Below are 19,985 nucleotides of genomic sequence, written 5' to 3'. Positions count from 1 at the left end.
TCCTTCAGATTCACTTTCAGAATCTCCTTCAGACCATGTGATAGCTAGCCCCTTATTTTGCAATTTGAGGTAAGTAGGGCATTCAGCTCTGACGTGTCCATACCCTTCACAGCCATGACACTGGATTCCCTTCCCATGGTTGAACTTCTCCTCAGAAGTTGTTCTTTTCTTAATGTCAGTCGGGATGTTCTTGACATTAGGTCTACCTCTTTGATCAATCTTCTTCATGAACTTGTTGAATTGCCTCCCAAGCATGGCTAAGGCTTCTGATATACTTTCATCACCTCCTGTATATCCTTCTTCTGACTCCTCTTCAGCATTTGATACAAAGGCTATGCTTTTCTTCTTCTCAGCATACTCACCTAAGCCCATTTCAAAGGTTTGGAGAGAACCAATGAGCTCATCTACCTTCATATTGCTGATGTCCTGAGCCTCCTCTATGGCAGTGACCTTTATAGCAACCACTGATGTTTGGGATAAATTGTTTAATATCTCTGCCTATTAAACAATTTGTACTAGGCTATGATTGGTCAACAGATCATAGCTATGCTGCTTGCAACAAGGGTGTATACAAGAGGGTAAGGAGACACCTAACAGAGAGAAGGGCTCTGTACCTGCAGGAGTTCAAGGATGCTGTTCATGCAGGAGTGGTTCTGGATGTCAGAAACAAAATCATGGCATCTGATATGGTGGTACCTACTGTAAAGCAAAAGTGGGTGATCACTTGATCGAAGCTGTGAAGCAAGATCAAGTGGATGTTAACTTGGTTGAAACTGTGAAGTAAAACCAAGTCTGGATCTCTGTCATTGTGCTCTGACTATGTTGTTGGCTTTGGCAACATTTGTGACAAAAAGGGGGAGTAATAATCACCAATACTCACCAATACCCCTGACAAACAGAGTGGGTCTCCACAACAGACTCTCATGACAGATCTGAAGACCCCCCCCTGCAGCTGATGTTGAAGTTTAGGTGCAACTTCTAATATGTGTGTGCTGCTATGTGAAGTTTTTATTTAACTTCCATATGTGTGAGTGTGCTGCCACTCTGAGTGTATTAGCTAGTATTATTCCGCTGCTATGAACTCTGTTATGGGGATCAAAGTGTTTTAGCCAAAAATTTGCCAAAGAGGGAGTTTGTAGGTGTTTAAATTGGCTGCATTATATGGTAAAACACTAATGTCTTGACTGATGTCATGACATGTATATGTGACTACATTGTAGTTACTGCAGGACTAGCTAACACAGGATTATTGAATGCTGTGACATTCATACCTGTCAACAGATACTAAGGAACAGAAGTTCTGTTAGAACTTAGTATTCATTTGCAGTCTGGTTATCAAGGAAGAACCAGACCTGGCATAAGGCCTACTGACTGAATGTCAAACTGGATGTTGTGACATTCATCATTAACAGCAGCTGGTGAAGATTAGGCAGAGTGGTGTTCTGCTATACTTCAACATATAACTTAGTTTGTTCTTCAAGAGAATAACAGAACTAACTTAAGGCCAAATGTGTAAATGTTAAGTTGGACACTTTGACATTTACTAATGTAAGTTGTTACTGTAGTATGGTCATTTTGATCATGTACAGGTCAGCAAATTGTACAGTCTGTTTTCTGGAAAAACAGACTCAGCATATGGACCTTGATGTCAAGCTGAATGTCGTGACATTCGTGCCTGACAGCATATGCTAAATTGTAGGTTGTTCAGTTTTCTGTTTCAGCTTTTTCTCAGGCTATTCTTTAGGGATTCAACAGCTGAGAGAAAATCCAGGAAATCAACAACCAAGCTACATTCAATGAACCTAACAAATAGCCTATTTGTTAGCAACCTAAATGTTGAATTTGAGGGAACTTGTGTGACCTAAAATTCAGGAAAATACAGGTGCAAAAGCCTAGGTGCTGCAATATAAAAAGGAAGGCATTCCTTCATTCAGTTTCGGGGATTTTGAAGCGTGAAGAGTTAGTGTGTCCATCATACTTCACTGCTGTATTTTGTGAGTCTTGTATTAGACGTATCTTGTAAGCCAAGCCATTATCAAGTAGATGATTGCTTTGGCATAGGGTGTTCATTGAGTTGTAAGTGTTGTGCCACTCAAAGCTTTTAAGCGTGAGTGCTGTGTATCTTGATTTAAGCTGTGAAGCATAATCAAGAGTTGTTTTTGAAGTGTGACTTCAAAGTGTCTTTAATATCACTGAGGTGATTGAGGGGGAGTGAGTAGGAACTCTGATCTTAGGTTAAGATTGAAATTGCATTGGGTAGGGATTAAGTGATAAGTTGTAAACGGGTGAGTTTAGCTTTGAATTGATACTACTAATAGTGGATTTCCTCCCTGGCTTGGTAGCCCCCAGATGTAGGTCATGTTGGACTGAACTGGGTGAACAATTACTTGTGTTATTTACTGCACTTACTATTAAGTTCTGCATAATCCCTGTCTGTGCAGAATTGGATGTCATAACAACCAGTGTGACATCCAAAGTCTGATAACTAGAATTTCAAAGTGATTTCATCAAAATAGGGAATCAGTTTCACCACGTGTTCTCTGTATGAAATCAACTTCTTATTGGGAGTTTCCCAGTCTCCTCGAACTTGACTGGTCACTAAAGCAGAGTCCCCATACACCTTAATAATCTTGATTCTTAAGTCAATAACTGCTTCAATATCGTAGATGCATGCCTCATATTCTGCCATATTGTTGGTGCAGTCAAAGCATAATCTAGTGATGAATGGAATGTAAAAACTAATCAGAGATGTGATGATTGCTCCTATCCCATGAACTTTTGCATTAGAGGCACCGTCGAACACGAGTGTCCACCGTGATCCTGGTTCAAGTCCTTCGTTAGGGCCTGTAATATTGCAATCTCGAATGAACATGATGTCCTCATCAGGAAAGTCAAATTTCATCGGTTGATAACTCTCCGCGGGTTGATGGGCAAGGTAGTAAGACAAGATGCTCCCTTTGATAGCTTTATATGTTACATATTGGATGTTATATTCAGTTAACAACATTTTCCACCGAGAAATCCTTCCACTGACACTGGGCTTCTCAAAAATGTACTTTATTGGATCCATTTTGGATATCAACAAAGTTGTATGGAAAATCATATAGTGTCTTAGGCGTCGAGCTACCCAAGCTAAAGCACAAAAAGTCTTCTCCAATAGTGAGTATCTGGTCTCACACTCGGTGAACTTCTTGCTTAAGTAATAGATTGCATGATTTTTTTGGCCCGTGTCATCATATTGACCCAATACGAAGCCCATTGATTCATCTAACATGGTAAGATACATGATTAGTGGCCTACCAGGAACAGGTGGTTTCAAGATCGATGTTTCTTGCAAGTATTGTTTTATTTTGTCAAATTCCTCTCGACAATCATTGTTTCACACAATCGCTTGATTCTTTCTTAACAATTTGAAAATTGGGTCACAAGTAGCCATCATATGAGTGATAAATCTTGAAATGTAGTTCAACCGTCCAAGGAAACCTCAGACTTCTTTTTCTATTTTGGGAGCTTGCATGTATTGAATGACTATGACTTTATCGGGATCAACTTCAATACCCTTTTGACTCATGATGAACCCCAATAGCTTATCGGATCGGACCCGAAATATGCATTTTGGAGGATTCAACCTTAGCTTGAATTTTCGGAGTATGGCAAATAGCTTTCTCAAATGGTCCAAGTGGTCGTCTTCAGTCTTGGATTTGGAAATCATATCTGTAAGACCCCAATTTTGACCCTAAGATCCCCCATGCTATTCTCATCATATGCATTAGCATTGGGATCACACCTTGGCATTCTCTTTACTCCTTATTCATTGGGTTTGCATTGAGAGAGATCACCAAGCACATTTGATTATATCATACTTCATTTTTCATTATTTACTAACCAAAATGCCAAAAATATGTCATTGTATAGTTTAGCTCTTTTGTAGGTAGTGTGCATGTTCAACTATGCTCTATCAAGCTCATATCGAGGGTTTGAGACCCTCAATGCAAGGATCTCAATAATGAAATGATTTACTTTGGATCTAAGTATCATATATGGATCCCCATGATCTTCACATGTTATTTTAATCAAGAAATCATCAAGAGTTTGGAGTTGATTTGCCTTGGAAACCCTAATTCATCTGGGTATCTTATGTGACTTCTTCAACAATTGATCAAATATTTCAAGGGATACTTCATATTACATCATATTATGCATATATGATCCTCCATGAGTCCCAAAAGTCAAGATAATGTCAAGCTAGCAAGTTGGTTCATGGTGGTTGACCAGAGAAAGTCAACTAGTCAAAACTGGGGTTCCCTAGACCCTATATCCTACAATTTGTGTCATATGAAAATAATTACAAGAACAAAGTCACTCTAAATGACATTACAAACAACTTTAATTTTGAGGTCAAGATCTAGTTTGGCTTGTAAAGTCATTTTTTATGGTGAAAGATTATAGGTCATTTTGTCTAAACCCTAATTTGGAGGTCAACTTCCCAAGATCATAACTTTCTCAATTTTTATGATATGAAATACATTCAAATTTCATGATCAATTTAAAGATGTCACTTCAACGTTTATGTTTGGAGTAAGTGCAAATTCAACTTGAAAATGCATAGGCCAAGAGGAAACCTTATAGGTCATTTTGGACTAATACCATTGAACAAGTGATTTTCCTTAACTTCTAAAATGCATAACTCCTTCATGACAAATCCAAATGGGGTCAAATTTATGACAAAATTGAAGAGGTTTGAAAGAGATACAACTTTGATGAAGGAACGTTTCTCATTTGAAATCCATAGAAAAATTTATTTAAGGTGGAAGAAGTGAACATATGGCTTGGTACTTAAAATATTTTTTAATATGTTTGATTTCCCAAACTTCCACCTCTAAATTCATCATGATCCAAGTTTCAAATGAAAAAGTGTCCAACATGAAAGTTATTCCCCTTGATCTCACCTTTCCAAAAATTACAGAATCACCTCATTTGGCAAAGTATGAGGTACTTGCGTATGGGTGAAAGTTGAAGCACCATTTGGATATTTTCAAAGTCCAATTTCCATTCACACTTGCATGAGCTTCCAAGTTGATTTTAGTACATTGCACATTGGTTTATGGATCAGATGGCATCATTTCATGGGCCTCATGCACGCCCATGGAACCATGCAAAGAAGATTTTCAAATTTTTGTCAAAATTGGAAGTGTGCAAATATCATTCTCTATGGCTATAAATAGAACCTCTATTGCGCAGAGTTAGGGACCTCATTCCCAAGCTTTGATTCATAAACCCCAAACCCTCACCATTAAAGGATAAGCTTAAAGTTTTTCTTTGAAAATCGAGTTTCAAATCTCCAAATGTTTTGAGATTGAAACTCCAAGAGTCCATCCCTTTCTTTGATCTATTTCTTTTCCATCAAGCATCTGAAGCAAGGCCAAACATAATTGGAAGTAAGATCGTGCATATCTGAAGCTCCATTGAAGGTGAATTTTCAGATTTTTCCTCTCTTCGATTCTCACTCAATTCTCCACTATTCTTGTTGATTTTTGGTTGTCTGAAGTCCTACCAATGTAGGCAACAAGATTGAGTTAGTTTGTGGTCAAATTGAAGCAACTCAATTCATGATCCTCAAAATTCAACTCCCTGTATCTTCTTATATACTTGGAGTTAGACAAAATCGAGGCCAGATTCGAGCTCCTGGGCATTTTTCCTTCAGAATAGTGTACTCATTTTTCTTTTTTCTTTGAGTTGAACTTGGACCAGTCCGGTGGTCCTCACCGAAGAAGATGACTGGAGCCAGGGCTCTGGTTGTGTGATGGCTTGTCTAGAACCCTTTGATCTGATTCCTATGTTCTAATCTCAACCATTCAAAGTGATTACCACGTGTGTGAGACATTTGACTAGGGAACATGTGGAAAGCGCGCTTTCAACCATCTGATCTGCCACCTCAATTAATGAGGGAGATCAGATGATCCACGTGTTTTTGAATTTTTGAATTTCAATTTCAATTGCTTTATTTTCATTAATTCATATTAATTTCACTATTGATCCAAAAAATATAGGACTTTCACCAAAAAATTTCAAATATTTTCCTCTTTCATTTTCTAAATTAAAATTATTTTTTGTATCAATATTGATATTTTTCATGATTTAATTGTTTTTGTGCATATTTTTAATTGTTTAAAAATACTTCTGACTTTTCAAAAATATTGAAATTTTTTCTCCAAGGTCCTTTGACCTTGTTTGACCTATGATAAATCTCTTGGCCATTTATTTGGTGTTTTGAAGAGGTTTTAGGTTTTTGATAAAACATAAGTTAATTTTAATGCATTTTTAATTGATTTTTAATTTGTTTAATTGTGAATAAATTGTGTTGAGCCATTTTTCTTGACTTGTGGAGTTTGACTATTGTGTTTGGGACTTGGTCAAGGTTGATTTGACTTTTGTTGGATTAAAATCATTGGATTTAGGGGATTAATGAAATGTACATTTCATCTCCCAAAATGAATGAATGATTTTAATTTGATGAAATTCCTCCCATGACAAATTTGTGTTTGTCTCCTTTCCCCTCCCTCTTCATCTTCAATCCCTTTCTATCCCATTCCTCTCATTGGCCAATGACATCTCAATATCCTAAGGCTAATTGGTTCATAAACCAATACAAGTATGGATGAGATTAGGTGCACCCTTTGATCATTTTCTTTTTGTGTGTGGTATGTTTTAGGAGTATGGTTCATTATACCATATCTCTAACATGCATTAACACCAAAAAATTTATTGCCCAACCTCAGATAGTTGTGACTTCTACATAAGTCCAATTACGATTGCTTAACATAGAGCTAAATTTTGACACAAAAGGCATAGCATTCTAGTAAGTGAGATTGTAAGTCTCCCCCCTTTCATGGTATTGTGTGGAAACTTGGCCTTTTTTCCTTCCTTTGGAAGATTCTTGGTTCAAGGATCCATGCTTGTGAATAGAGGGTTGAGTGTTCTCCAAAGAATGACTTAAACAATTAAAAAGTAAAGTTCCACTAACTTCTAATCCACTAACTATTTGACTAACTTTTAATTTCAAGTCATTTACTTTTATGCACTTTAAATTCAAGCCATTTATCATTTGTCATTATACATATCATTTAACTTGTTTATTTTAATGCCATTTTCACTTTGCTCACTTGAGCCATATATTGTGATTATATTGTGATTGTATATACTTGTTTTGTATTTTGTTTGTGTTTGTGGTCTTAGGACCTTAAAGTACATAATAAACAACAAAAACCCTAAAAAATATTTGTATGAACTGTTGGATTTGATCTGAGACTTGGACTTAGAATTAGGTAACATTCCCTATGCAAAAGGACTTGGCCAATGCCAACATTTCTGAAACCAAGTCATTATGAAGTGAGCTTTCATCTGATGCAAGTATTGGGATCCACATGAGTTCATCTGCTACATGGTCTTGATGCAAATGTTATTTTGAACTTGTGTCTAATGCCTTATTCTGAGCCATTCAAGGAGCATGTCATCTTATACATGGGGAAGATTATGAAGAAGATTATGAAGTTGCTAACTTGGATGTGGCTATATTTATTTGATGCCTTGCTCTTCATCTTGCTATTTGTGTATTGATATTGCTTGATCCTAAAGTCCAAAGGGAAACATGGGTTTCTACATGACATTCTTGTCTATTAGATTGCATCCCATTGGTCAGATCTTTTCAACTCTTAACTTTTAAATTTTTGCTTAGGATTAGTCTCTTCATCTCCTCCCACTTCTTAAATTTCAAATCTCTCCCTCTTTTCAAAAACCTTCTTTGCTTGTGATTTCTAAACTTAGACATTATTGCAAATTAGAAACTTTGGCCTTATGCCATTACATTTTAAACTCTTTTCTTAAATCAAACTTGTGAATAAATCTAATCATATTGACTTAAAAGTTTCAAAAGACAAAAAGAACTAACACTTATTCAAATTGTCTAGGCCCTTTGTGCCTCCTTTAAACTTACAATTTTGTTAAAAGCAACTCACTCACTTTGAAATTGATACCACGAACTTGGAGGGTTTGATCCCTCATTTTTATGTTGATACGAAGGCACAAGTCCGAAGGTCTTGTCAAACACAAAATGTAATTAATTAATTCTTTTCTCATACCCACACTCTATTTATTGCAAACATCATTTTATACCAAAACACATACACACATAAAAAGGGCTCCCTAGGAGTACCTAAGACACTTTGGGTGCTAACACCTTCCCTCTATGTAACCAATCCCCTTACCTGTAATCACTGGCATTTTATTAGTTTTGATTTGAAAACTTATTATCTTTGGGTTTTATTCGTGCTTTTCCCTTTTCCTTTGGAAACAATAAAAGCGCGGTGGTGACTCTGGTTATATTGACGTTAAGTTTATCCATAGCTTAATGGTAATGAATTTACCGCTACAGAAATTAAGTGGCGACTCTGCTGGGGAGTAGTCTCCAGTGGGTTTAGCCTACTTTTTTATGTGTGTATATATTTGTATATTTGATGTTTGTATATTTGTTTGTCTGATATAATCTGCTTGTTATGCTTGGTGATCTCTGGGTGGTGAGATAAGTTCTAACCCAAACTTGAGTGCAATTAAGATAGGAGGATGGTATAGTCATGTTCAACTTGTGTGGAGTAGTCCTTAACAAGTTGGCTTAAGACTCATCTACTCAGTGGAGACCCTTTTGGAGCTATTAATGTCACACAAGTTATTTGTGGTTACACATTACTTTCTCTGATTTGGGGTCCGAGAAGCTGAGAATTGTAGAAACTTTATCCCAACTTGGCCTATTTAGGACGTAGTGCGGAGATAGTTCAGGTGTAGACTTGATAACAGTTGTTACGTACTACTATACTCAGACGAGTTTCTCTTGAGAATATTATGGGTCGATGAGTCAGTCATGCTAACCTGTAATATTCGATAGATGGAATTAAGACTCTGGGAACTTTTTAGAACATGATCTACAAGATTTTATCCTTAGTACACTCCTTTGGGATGGTTTTTAACCTGACTCCATGCTCGTGACTCACAACAAACCCTTGATTCTTTGTTGATCCAATCAAGTCTTGTCAATACCAATGGAACTTGGGTGTTGATAAGGTGAAAACCATAATCCACCAAAATGGATGATTGATCTTGACGATGACTTGATTCATCCCTTGACCTTTGTTTGTTTGCCTTGTGTGTGATCCCTTATTTATGATTGTTGCATTCATGCATTCATGCACATCATAACATTCATCACACAAAAAATAACTTCAAGGAACTGAGGCTTTATTTGCAAATATTTTAAGACCATGGATTATGGACGAAGGAACACTAAGAAGTATAGTTTCAGATGTCTCGACTTGAAAGAGCTAAGGAAGCTATCATCTTTTGTGTTAGATCCCTTGGACTTCAACCAACGCCTCCTCCTTAGAGGACTGTTATTTCAGAGGTTGTTACTTCAACCATACCTGCCACTCAGTTTGCTCCTACCATGCCTGCTGGATTCTCGTGGGGAATGCCACCAAACTTTGTGCCCGAAGGGTTTGGGCCTACTTTTGCATCCATAACGACATCTAGCCCGATCATGTCTGTTCCGCCTCCTATTGTTCACACCCTGCCTTGTGTTAAGGACACCATCTACCATTCTGAGCCGTCTGAGGTCTCTGATGTTTATGAGAAGATGGATGAGATGAAAGACCAATTCCTTGAGCTGCGAAAGGAGTTGAAGACCTTAAGGGGAAAAGATCTGTTTGGTAAAAGTGTTGCTGAACTTTGCTTGGTTCCCAACGTTAAAATCCCGATGACGTTCAAAGTCATTGACTTTGAAAAGTATAAGGGAAATACCTGTCCACTTAGACATCTCGTCATGTATGCCAGGAAAATGTCAACGCAAACTGATAATGATCAGTTATTGATTCACTACTTTCAAGACAGTTTAACTGGTACCGCTCTGAGGTGGTACATGGGATTAGATAGTGCAAGTGTTTGCACATTCAATGATTTGGGTGAGGCTTTTATGAAGCAGTACAAGTACAATGTGGACATGGCGCCTGATAGAGACCAACTGAGGTCTATGTCTCAGAAAGATAAAGAGACATTCAAAGAGTACGCCTAGAGGTGGAGAGAGATTGTTGCTCATATCAATCCTTCGTTGGAAGAGAAAGAGATGACCAAGATTTTCCTTAAGACATTGAGTTCATTTTATTACGAACATGTGATTGCTAGTGCCCCCAGTGATTTTATCGAAATGGTAAACACGGGGATGAGGTTAGAAGAGGGTGTCCGAGAGGGACGTTTATCTAAAGAAGAGGTATTATGGAGCAAGAAATATGGTAGCAATTTCGCTAGAAAGAAGGAAGGAGAAACTAATGCAGTATTAGTTGGGAGGCAGATAAGGCCTCATGTTAGAAGAAGTCAACAACCACGTCAACATCATCATCAAGTTTCATCCCTTATTCCAGTATTTTCAAACAATCAATCCATGCCAATTCAACAACAACGTCAACAACAGCCGCAACAAAGAACAAACAACTACAACAACAATAACACCAACAATAATCAACAACAACAATAGAATTTTGAGAGGAAGAAGGTCTCTTTCGACCCTATTCCCATGACCTATGTTGAATTATACCCGTCCTTGGTTCTCAAAAACCTTCTCCAACCAAGAAATCTGTCGTAAAATCTAGAACCACTTCCATGGTGGTATAAGCAAGAACTCCGCTGTGCCTTTCATCAAGGAGGTCCCAACCACGATATTGAAAACTGCTACCCATTGAAGTAAGAGGTCCAGAAGCTAGTGAAGAGTGGGATGGTGTCCTTTGAGGACCGTGCGCCAAACGTGAAAGCTAACCCATTGTCTGCTCATGGTAATTCCTCTGTTAATATGGTAGATGGTTGTCTAGGGAATTTCCGAGTGTTTGATGTGAGACGTATTCATCGGTCCTTGGTAGAGATACATAAAACTCTGTGTACCATCAGTGATTGTGAGCACGACCATGATGGTTGTACAATTTGCAGTGTAAACCCCCATGGGTGTTCAGTTGTCAAGAGAGATATCCAAAAGTCGATGGATGAGAATGTAATCCAGATTCAACAGCCGAGGGATATAGACGATGTAAACGTGATAATGCCGGTATTTAGGACCCCTGAGCGGGTGGTAATCCAGTTCGATAGCAGCAGCAGTAACATCATTAATAGATTGGTATCACCGTTAGTGATACAGTTAGCGGGCCCCGTCCCGTATGCATCCGATAGAGTTGTTCTGTATCAGTATAATGCTACTATGTTAGAAAATGGTCAAGAGGTTTCGTTGCCTACGTCCAATTTTGTTGTGAGCATTGCTGATGTTACGAAGGTGACCCGCAGTGGTCGTATTTTTGGTCTTGTTTTCCCAAAAGAGGTAGAAGATGTTGGTAAGAAAGTTGAGGTACCTGCAACAAATCCAGTTAGTGATCCAAAGTGTGAGTCTGGTGAATCCAGCAATTTGAAGCCTAATGATAATGACGAGGTACTACGTTTGATTAAGAAGAGTGAATTTAATATGGTGGAACAGCTGCTCCAAACTCATTCCAAAATTTCAGTGTTGTCTCTACTTATGAATTCTGAAGCGCACGGAGAAGCATTGTAAAAAGTATTGGAGCAAGCTTATGTAGAGCAAGATGTAACAGTGGATCAATTTGACCATATTGTGGCTAACATCACTTCCTGAAACAACTTGAGCTTTTGTGATGAAGAACTTCCCGAGGAAGGCAGAAATCACAACCTAGCATTGCATATATCGATGAATTGTAAGGAAGATGCGTTGTCCAATGTGTTGGTCGATACCGGTTCTTCTCTGAATGTACTCCCCAAGTCAACTATGTCCAAATTAACATATCAAGGAGCTCCGATGAGATACAGTGGCATGATCGTCAAAGCTTTTGATGCGTCTAGCAAGATTGTTATTGGTGAGGTGGACCTTCTAGTGAAGATAGGTCCAAGTGATTTCCAAATTACTTTCCAAGTAATGGATATCCACCTGACTTATAGCTGCTTGTTAGGAAGACCATGGATACATGAGGCGGGAACTGTTACATCCACTCTGCATCAGAAACTGAAATTTGTAAAGAATGGTAAACTCGTCATTGTGGGTGGAGAGAAAGCTCTGTTGGTGAGTCATCTGTCGTCTTTCTCGTATGTGGAAGCTGAGGATGAGATTGGAACTCTGTTCCAAGCTCTATCTATTGATGAAGAGAAGAAAGTTGGGGCACCTATGCCCTCTTTTAAATACGCTCAGAAGATTGTTGAAGATGGTAGTTCTGATCAGTGGGGCCGGATGGTAGAGGTCGCCGAGAACAAGAACTAAGCCGGTTTAGGTTTCCAGCAAGGGTCGCCTGTGATCAAAGTTGAAGAGATGCAACCTAGTTTCTGTAGCGGAAGGTTCATTCATGGCAATGAACAACACTCAGTTGCCGTGATCGAGGATGATGAAGATAAAGATTGCACCAATTTTGTGACGCATGGAAAAGCTTGCAACAATTGGGTCGCTGTCGATGTTCCTGTTATTGTTCATCGCCCTAAGTAATTGCTTTTATTATTTTTGAAAATCCTTCTCCTATGCCTAAGGGAGAAGTGAACATTGTTGGGCATATTTCAAATTGATCATCAATAAAATGCAATTCTATTCAACCACATCTATGATGTTTTATTTTTACTTTTTGCTTTTCTGAAAATGGTAATCACAAAAAACATAAATAAATAAAAATTGTCAATCGGCATAATATTTGGTCACAATTCACTTCTCTAAAATCAAAATATCAAATTATTATGCATGTTGATTTCTAAACCCATTGAATACAATGATCCTACTCCTTCTCCAAACTTTGAATTCTGTGTTTGAGGCTGAGGAAGAAAGTGATGAAGAGGTGTCTGATGAATTGTCTCGTTTACTTGAGCACGAGGAAAAAACCATCCAGCCGTTCGAAGAGTAGATTGAGTTAGTCAACTTGGGTTCCGAAGAGGATGTGAAGGAAGTCAAGATTGGGTCTCAACTGTGTCCAGAGGTTAAGAAGGGGTTGATTGATCTTCTTCGAGAGTATTCAGATGTGTTTGCTTGGTCCTATCAAGACATGCTTGGTTTGAATTCTGAGATTGTGGAGCATAGATTGCCGTTGAAACCAGAATGCCCGCTAGTCAAGAAGAAGTTGAGGAGGACTCATCCTGATATGGCAATGAAGATCAAATAAGAAGTGCAAAAGCAGATTGACGCCAGTTTCCTTGTTACCGCTGAGTATCCACAGTGGGTGGCTAACATTGTGCTTGTTCCAAAGAAGGATGGAAAAGTCAGTATATGTGTTGATTATAGAGATTTGAACAAAGCCAGTCCGAAAGATGATTTCCCTCTGCCACACATTGATATGTTGGTAGACAATACAGTTAAGTTCAAAGTCTTTTCATTTATGGATGGATTTTCCGGTTATAATCAGATTAAAATGGCACCCGAAGGTATGAAGAATACCACATTCATTACACCCTAAGGAACACTCTATTATAGAGTGATGCCTTTTGGTTTAAAGAATGCTGGTGCAACCTACCAAAAAGCAATGACCACTCTTTTTCATGATATGATGCACAAAGAGATCGAGGTCTATGTTGATGATATGATTGCTAAATCCAGTGATGAAGAAGAACATGTTGAGTATTTGTTGAAGCTATTCCAGCATTTGAGGCAGTATAAACTCTACTTGAATCCCAATAAATGTACTTTTGGTGTTCGTTCTGGTAAGTTGTTGGGCTTTATTGCCAGCGAGAAGGGTATTGAAGTCGACCCTTCCAAGGTCAAAGCAATACAAGAGATGCATGCGCCCAAAACTGAGAAGCCAGTCAGAGGTTTTCTCGGCCGCTTGAATTATATCTCAAGATTTATTTCGCACATGATTTCCACGTGTGCGCCTATATTCAAACTTCTTCGAAAAGATCAGTCTTGTGATTAGACCGAAGATTTCCAGAAAGCTTTTGATAATATCAAAGAGTATCTGCTTGCACCTCCGATTATGTCTTCGCCTATTGAAGGAAGACCGTTGATCATGTATTTGACTGTGCTTGATGAAAGTATGGGTTGTTTTCTGGGTCAGCAAGATGAAACTAGAAAGAAAGAATATGCAATTTACTACCTCAGTAATAAATTCACCGACTGTGAGACTCGGTATTCTATGTTTGAGAAGACTTGTTGCGCATTGGCTTGGGCTGCTAAACGTCTGCATCAGTATATGTTGAATCATACTACTTAGTTGATATCCAAAATGGATCCAATCAAGTACATTTTTTAGAAGCATGATTTAACTGGGAGAATTTCCCATTGGCAGATGTTGTTATCAGAATACGATATTGAATACCGATCTCTAAAAGCTATTAAAGGTATTGTCTTGGTTGATCATTTGGCTCACCGACCAATTGAAGATTATCAATCAATGCAGTATGATTTTCCTGATGAAGAGATCTTGTACCTGAAAATGAAAGATTGTGACGAACCATTGCTTGAAGAAGGGACAAAACCTGGTTCCCGTTGGGGCATGGTATTTGATGGAGCTGTTAATCAGTATGGTAATGGCATTGGGGCAGTGACTATTACTCCTCAAGGAACTCATTTTCCGTTTACAACTAGATTGACTTTCAAGTGTACAAATAATATGGTTGTGTATGAAGCTTGCATTATGGGGCTTGAAGAGGCCATTGATCTCAGAATCAAGTATTTGGACGTCTATGGAGATTCAACTTTGGTTGTGAATCAGATCAAAGGTGAATGAGAGATGAATCAACCCGATTTGATACCGTATAGAGATTATGTGAGGAGGATTTCAACTTTCTTTACAAAGGTTGAATTTCATCATATCCCTCGAGATGAAAATCGGATGGCAGATGCTCTTGCAACTTTGGCTTCAATGATTATGGTAAAATTCTGGAATGAAGTTCCTAATTTGATTGTGATACGTCTTGATAGGCAAACTCATGCGTTTGCTATTGAAGAGACCAAAAATGAAAAGACGTGGTATTTTGATATCAAGTGTTTCCTCCAAAGTCAGATTTACCCGCCTGGGGCATCTTTAAAAGATAAGAATACTTTGAGGAGATTAGTTGGAAACTTCTACCTGAATGGTGATGTGCTTTACAAGAGAAACTTCGATATGGTTCTGCTCAGATGCGTGGATAGACACGAAGTAGACTTATTGATGACTGAAGTCCATGAAGGTTCCTTTGGTACTCATTCCAATGGACATGCTATGGCTAAGAAGATGTTGAGAGCAAGTTACTATTGGCTGATAATGGAATCTGACTGTTGCAAGTTTATGAAGAAATGCCACACGTTTCAAATTTATGCAGATAAGATTCATGTTCCTCCGATACTGTTGAACGTTATTTCCTCCCCATGGCCTTTGTCCATGTGGGGAATTGATATGATTGGTATGATTGAGCCTAAAGCATCGAATGGACATCATTTCATTTTGGTGACAATTGACTACTTCACAAAGTGGGTTGAAGCGGCATCGTATGTGAGTGTAACCAAACAAGTTATTGTGAGGTTTATCAAGAATTAGATTATATGCCAGTATGGTGTGCCGAGTAAGATCATTATTGATAATGGATCTAACTTGAATAATAATATGGTGGAAGCTCTTTACAAAGACTTCAAGATTGCACATCATACTTCTTCTCCCTACAGACCTAAGATGAATTGGGATGTTGAAGCTGCAAACAAGAATATTAAGAAGATCATTCAGAAGATGGTTGTAATGTACAAGGATTGGCATGAGATGCTCCCATTTGCTTTGCATGGGTATCGTACATTCATCCTCACTTCAACAGGGGTAACCTCTTTCTCATTTGTTTATGGCATGGAAGTTATGCTCTCAGTAGAGGTTGAGATCCCATCATTGCATGTGCTGATGGAAGCTAAGTTGACTAAAGCTGAATGGTGTTAGACCATGTATGACCAGCTAAATTTAATTGAAGAGAACAGGTTAATTGCCATGTGTCATGGTCAGTTATATCAGCAGAAGATGAAGAAAGCATTTGATAAGAAGGTCAGACCTCGTGTGTTCAGAGAAGGTGACCTTGTGCTCAAGAAGATTTTATCTTTCAAACCAGATTCTAGGGGCAAATGGACTCCTAATTATGAAGGCCCATATGTTGTTAAGAAAGCCTTTTCAGGCGGCAGTTTGATTCTTACAACTATGGATCGTAAAGAGTTCACACGTCCTGTGAATGCCGATGCAATCAAGAAATACTTCGCCTAAAAAGAAAAGAACAACTCACTAAGTTTAAAACCCGAAATGGTGACTTAGGCAAAAATGAGCGTCTCGGTGGATTGAAAACCCGAAAGGGCGATCCAGGCAAAAGTTAGAGACATAAAACAGAAAATCTATCCCGATATATTGAGTACCCCACCTTGGGGAAATTTATACAAAAATTAGGGATTACGGCAAGTAACTGCATCTTGCTGATCTTCAGTCTTGAAGACATTCTTGAGCACAACCTATGTTTTTGATTCATCTTCAACCGAAGCCAAGAGCACAATGGATATTGAAGTCGATAGAAGGATTAGTGATCATTGTATTCAATGTATCCCTTTTCCATGTAAATTACCATTTTTCAACTTTTGTAAAGATCTATGGAGTCTTGCCATTTACAGACTACCATTCTATTAAATAAAGTTGAGCTTTTTATCCAATTGTTTCTACTCTTACTTATCTTTCAGCCAAATAGATTTTAATTTTTGTGATGATCATTGTGAAATTAATTTTTAAATCAAAATCATGTTTTCTTAAATAATGAGAGCAATTACTTTTTAAAAGCAATCGATTCCATTTAAGGAATATCAACAGCGGTTCGAGAACAGATGAGCCCTAAAGTATGAAGCATTATTGGTTTTCCCCAAGTAGTTGGCGTAATCTCTGTTTCATTCCCATCAACATTTCTGCATCTCCAGCCGAGTTTTGTTGATTTCCCCAGCTGAGTTTGTGAATGCCTCCCTTGAGTTGTAGGCGCGTTGTATCAGCAGATTATTGTTTCCCTCAAGTATCCAACGGATTTCATTCAGCACTAATCCTAGAGCAGTTGTTGGATCCTCTGCAAGGTTGTCTCGTCATTTGATATGGTGTTGACTGATAACACTAAAATTTACCGTATTTTCGACTCCGATTTCACATGCATTCTAGTTGTTTTATTATCATTTTGTTGTGTTATTGCTATGTTTTTCTTTTTTTCTTCTTCAGGTTTTTACTTTAATCGGAGCCCCGATCGAGAAAAGGAGCGAAAAAGAGCCAAAAACCCTAAAATTCAGCATTTTGTTCTTGTGGCCTACCCCATGGCTGGCGCCATAGACCCTGCCATGACGTGTCCAAGCTCAACTTCCCTCAACTTCCACGTTCCCCACTACTTCCACTAAGGCGCCTCATTTTGTGCTTGTGGCGGGCGCCATGGCCTTGTGGCGGGCGCCACAAGAGGAAAATAGTTTCCCTCCCATTTTCAAGTTGAAGGGCATCCAAGTCATTTCCATCTTTTTACTTGCTTATAAATAGAAACTCGAATTCACTTTTACAATCATCCAAACTTAGAGCAGAGGCAAACTCAGAGAAACTTTGTTTCACTTAGGCATATATTCAGTATTATAAAGTGGTAATCGCTTCGCATTGGAGTGTTACCACAATTGTGTAATCGAGTCTGTGATAGAGTCTGTAGTCGAGTTTGGAGCACTTTGGAAGGAAGTTAATCCTGCCGTCATTTTCATTTCCGCTTTGCAATTTATTCAACCCTCCGATTGGAGCAGGTTTTTATTACTTGTCTTTATCTTATTTATTTTCCCGCACTCGCTTTACTTTTATTTATTTTCCCGCACTCGCTTTACTTTTATTTATTTCCTCGCACTCGCTTTAAATTATTTATTTCCTCGAACTCGCTTTACTTTTATTTATTTCCTCGCACTCGCTTTAAATTATTTATTTCCTCGCACTCGCTTTAAATTATTTACTTTCCGCACTCACACTACTTTTATTTACTTTCCGCACTCGTACTATTTTTATTTATTTTAATGCACTTTTACTTTACCATGTCTAACTAAATTTTTAAGGTTAGAATGTAAGGATCGTAATTGAACCAATAATCCGTACAATTGTTCGTAGAAACACTTAAGGGCTATTTTAACTTTCAACTTAAGTTTTCCCGCACTTCAATTCCGTTGGGTAAGATCGAAAGCCGTCCAACGTCTTTTTAAACTTAATTGTTTTTAACTATTTCAAAAACAGCGAAAGCGCTTTGTTTAGTTCATTAGGAGATTTTAACATTAAGAAGAAAAGAGATTTTAAAACTATTTTCGGACACGTTTATAAGTTTAGAGTCTGGTTCGTGAGAACCTTTTTTGGTTAAGAAATCCAAGTTATAATACTTTTCAACTTAGTCAAGATACTATATTTCTTAAAAATAGGTTTACTACTCTAACGCAATGTGCGCCTTTTTATAAGTGACAATAAGAGGGTTTGATTAGGGGGTACAACTCGGTTCTGAATACGCGAAAGCGACAATTCCTGTTAAATTGGTTCTTTTCAAAGTAGAAAACATTGCCCATAAGTAGCTCTATTAGCAAGTACTTGGATTATTAATTGATTACGTGAATTACATTCGACCCTGTCTTTATTAATTAATCTTTATTCAACATTTTATTTTTCATTGCACACTCCAAAAACACTTATTTTGATTACCTTTGATAAACATCATACCAACAGGTAACGATAGATTGAAACTTGGTCTCTGTGGATTCTATAATCTTTTATATTACCCTGACGCGTTCGTATACTTGCGAAAAGTACGCATCAAGTTTTTGGCGCCGTTGCCGGGGACCAATTTCGTCAAATTTCATTTTCCTGTTGTTATATCGTTTAGACTTAGGATATTTCCCGCCGGTCAATGCGAAGAACTCGCAGCACCGGAAGTTTAAGCTTAGTATACCCTCTGGCGGAACCTGAACGTTACGCTCGCGCACGTTTATTCTTTCATAGAATTAAGAGAGCTATGACCGAAGATCAAAACCAAAGACCTCTTAAGGACTTCGCTCAACCATCAAACGAAGAACCTAGTTCTAGTATAGTAAACCCAACCATCCCAGCTAATAATTTTGAACTTAAACCATCCTTGTTGCAACTAGTGCAACAAAGACAATTCGCAGGTCTCGCTACTGAGAATCCAAACCAACATTTAAAAATATTTCTTCAATTAGCAGACACTTTTAAAACCAATGGAGCTTCTCCTGAGGAAATACGTTTAAGATTATTTCCTTTTTCCCTCAGAGATAAAGCCCTATCATGGTTAGATTCCCTTCCACCCAATTCCATTGCGACTTGGGATAACCTTAGAAGAGTTTTTCTTGCTAGATATTTTCCCCCGAGTAAAACCGTCGTTCTCCGAAACCATATAACTAGATTTACCCAAAACCAAGGAGAGTCGTTGTTCGAAGCTTGGGAGAGATATAAAGAGTTGTTACGAGCATGCCCACATCATGGTTTAGAAAATTGGTTAATCATTCAAACCTTCTATAATGGACTTCATTACAACACTAAGATGACCATCGACGCTGCCGCAGGCGGTGCTCTAATGAACAAACCTTATCCTGAAGCTAGTGCCCTCATTGAAGATATGGCTCAAAACCATCAATCATGGGGAGTCGAATGAGCGATAGTTGAGAAGAAGGAAGCCCAAGGAGGAGTGCATGAACTAAGCTCTATAGACATGATGCAAGCTAAAATGGACGCATTAGCTCTTAAGGTCGAGCATATGTGCATAAACTCGAATACTGTAGCCGCAGTTTCGTCGGATTGTGAGATATGTGGAACCAAAGGACACCAATCCGCAGAATGCAGTCTATTAAACGAAACCCACTCTGAGCAAGTGAACTACACCCAAGGGAACCCATACTCGAATACCTATAACCCTGGATGGAGGAATCATCCGAA

General features: G+C 38.2%; 1 protein-coding gene and 1 non-coding gene across 2 annotated transcripts; both read right to left on the bottom strand.

Annotated features, from left to right (window-relative positions):
• Nucleotides 1-2,485: 2,485 nt before the first annotated feature.
• On the bottom strand, nt 2,486-10,778 carry LOC127102231 (uncharacterized). The gene is made up of 2 exons (XM_051039633.1): nt 10,658-10,778; nt 2,486-2,964 (listed from the first exon to the last, which is right to left on the bottom strand). The coding sequence occupies exons 1-2, from the start codon at nt 10,776-10,778 to the stop codon at nt 2,486-2,488; spliced, it is 600 nt and encodes a 199-aa protein (XP_050895590.1).
• An 8,653-nt stretch (nt 10,779-19,431) lies between these two features.
• On the bottom strand, nt 19,432-19,538 carry LOC127117066 (small nucleolar RNA R71). Its single transcript, XR_007801827.1, has one exon. It is a non-coding gene; the product is annotated as a small nucleolar RNA R71 (small nucleolar RNA).
• Nucleotides 19,539-19,985: the final 447 nt, after the last annotated feature.

The sequence above is a fragment of the Lathyrus oleraceus genome, chromosome 1 (assembly GCF_024323335.1).
Source record: "Lathyrus oleraceus cultivar Zhongwan6 chromosome 1, CAAS_Psat_ZW6_1.0, whole genome shotgun sequence".
Taxonomy (NCBI): domain Eukaryota; kingdom Viridiplantae; phylum Streptophyta; class Magnoliopsida; order Fabales; family Fabaceae; genus Lathyrus; species Lathyrus oleraceus.
This window is presented reverse-complemented; position numbering and strand designations above follow the sequence as displayed.

Excerpts from the sequence above, each read along its gene's own strand:
- LOC127102231 (XM_051039633.1), bottom strand. The coding sequence starts at position 10,778 with ATGGGTAGCAGTTTTCAATATCGTGGTTGGGACCTCCTTGATGAAAGG. Across the intron at positions 2,965-10,657 it reads AGATTTCTTGGTTGGAGAAG|CTATCAAAGGGAGCATCTTG; the intron begins GTTTTTGAGAAC and ends TAACATATAAAG.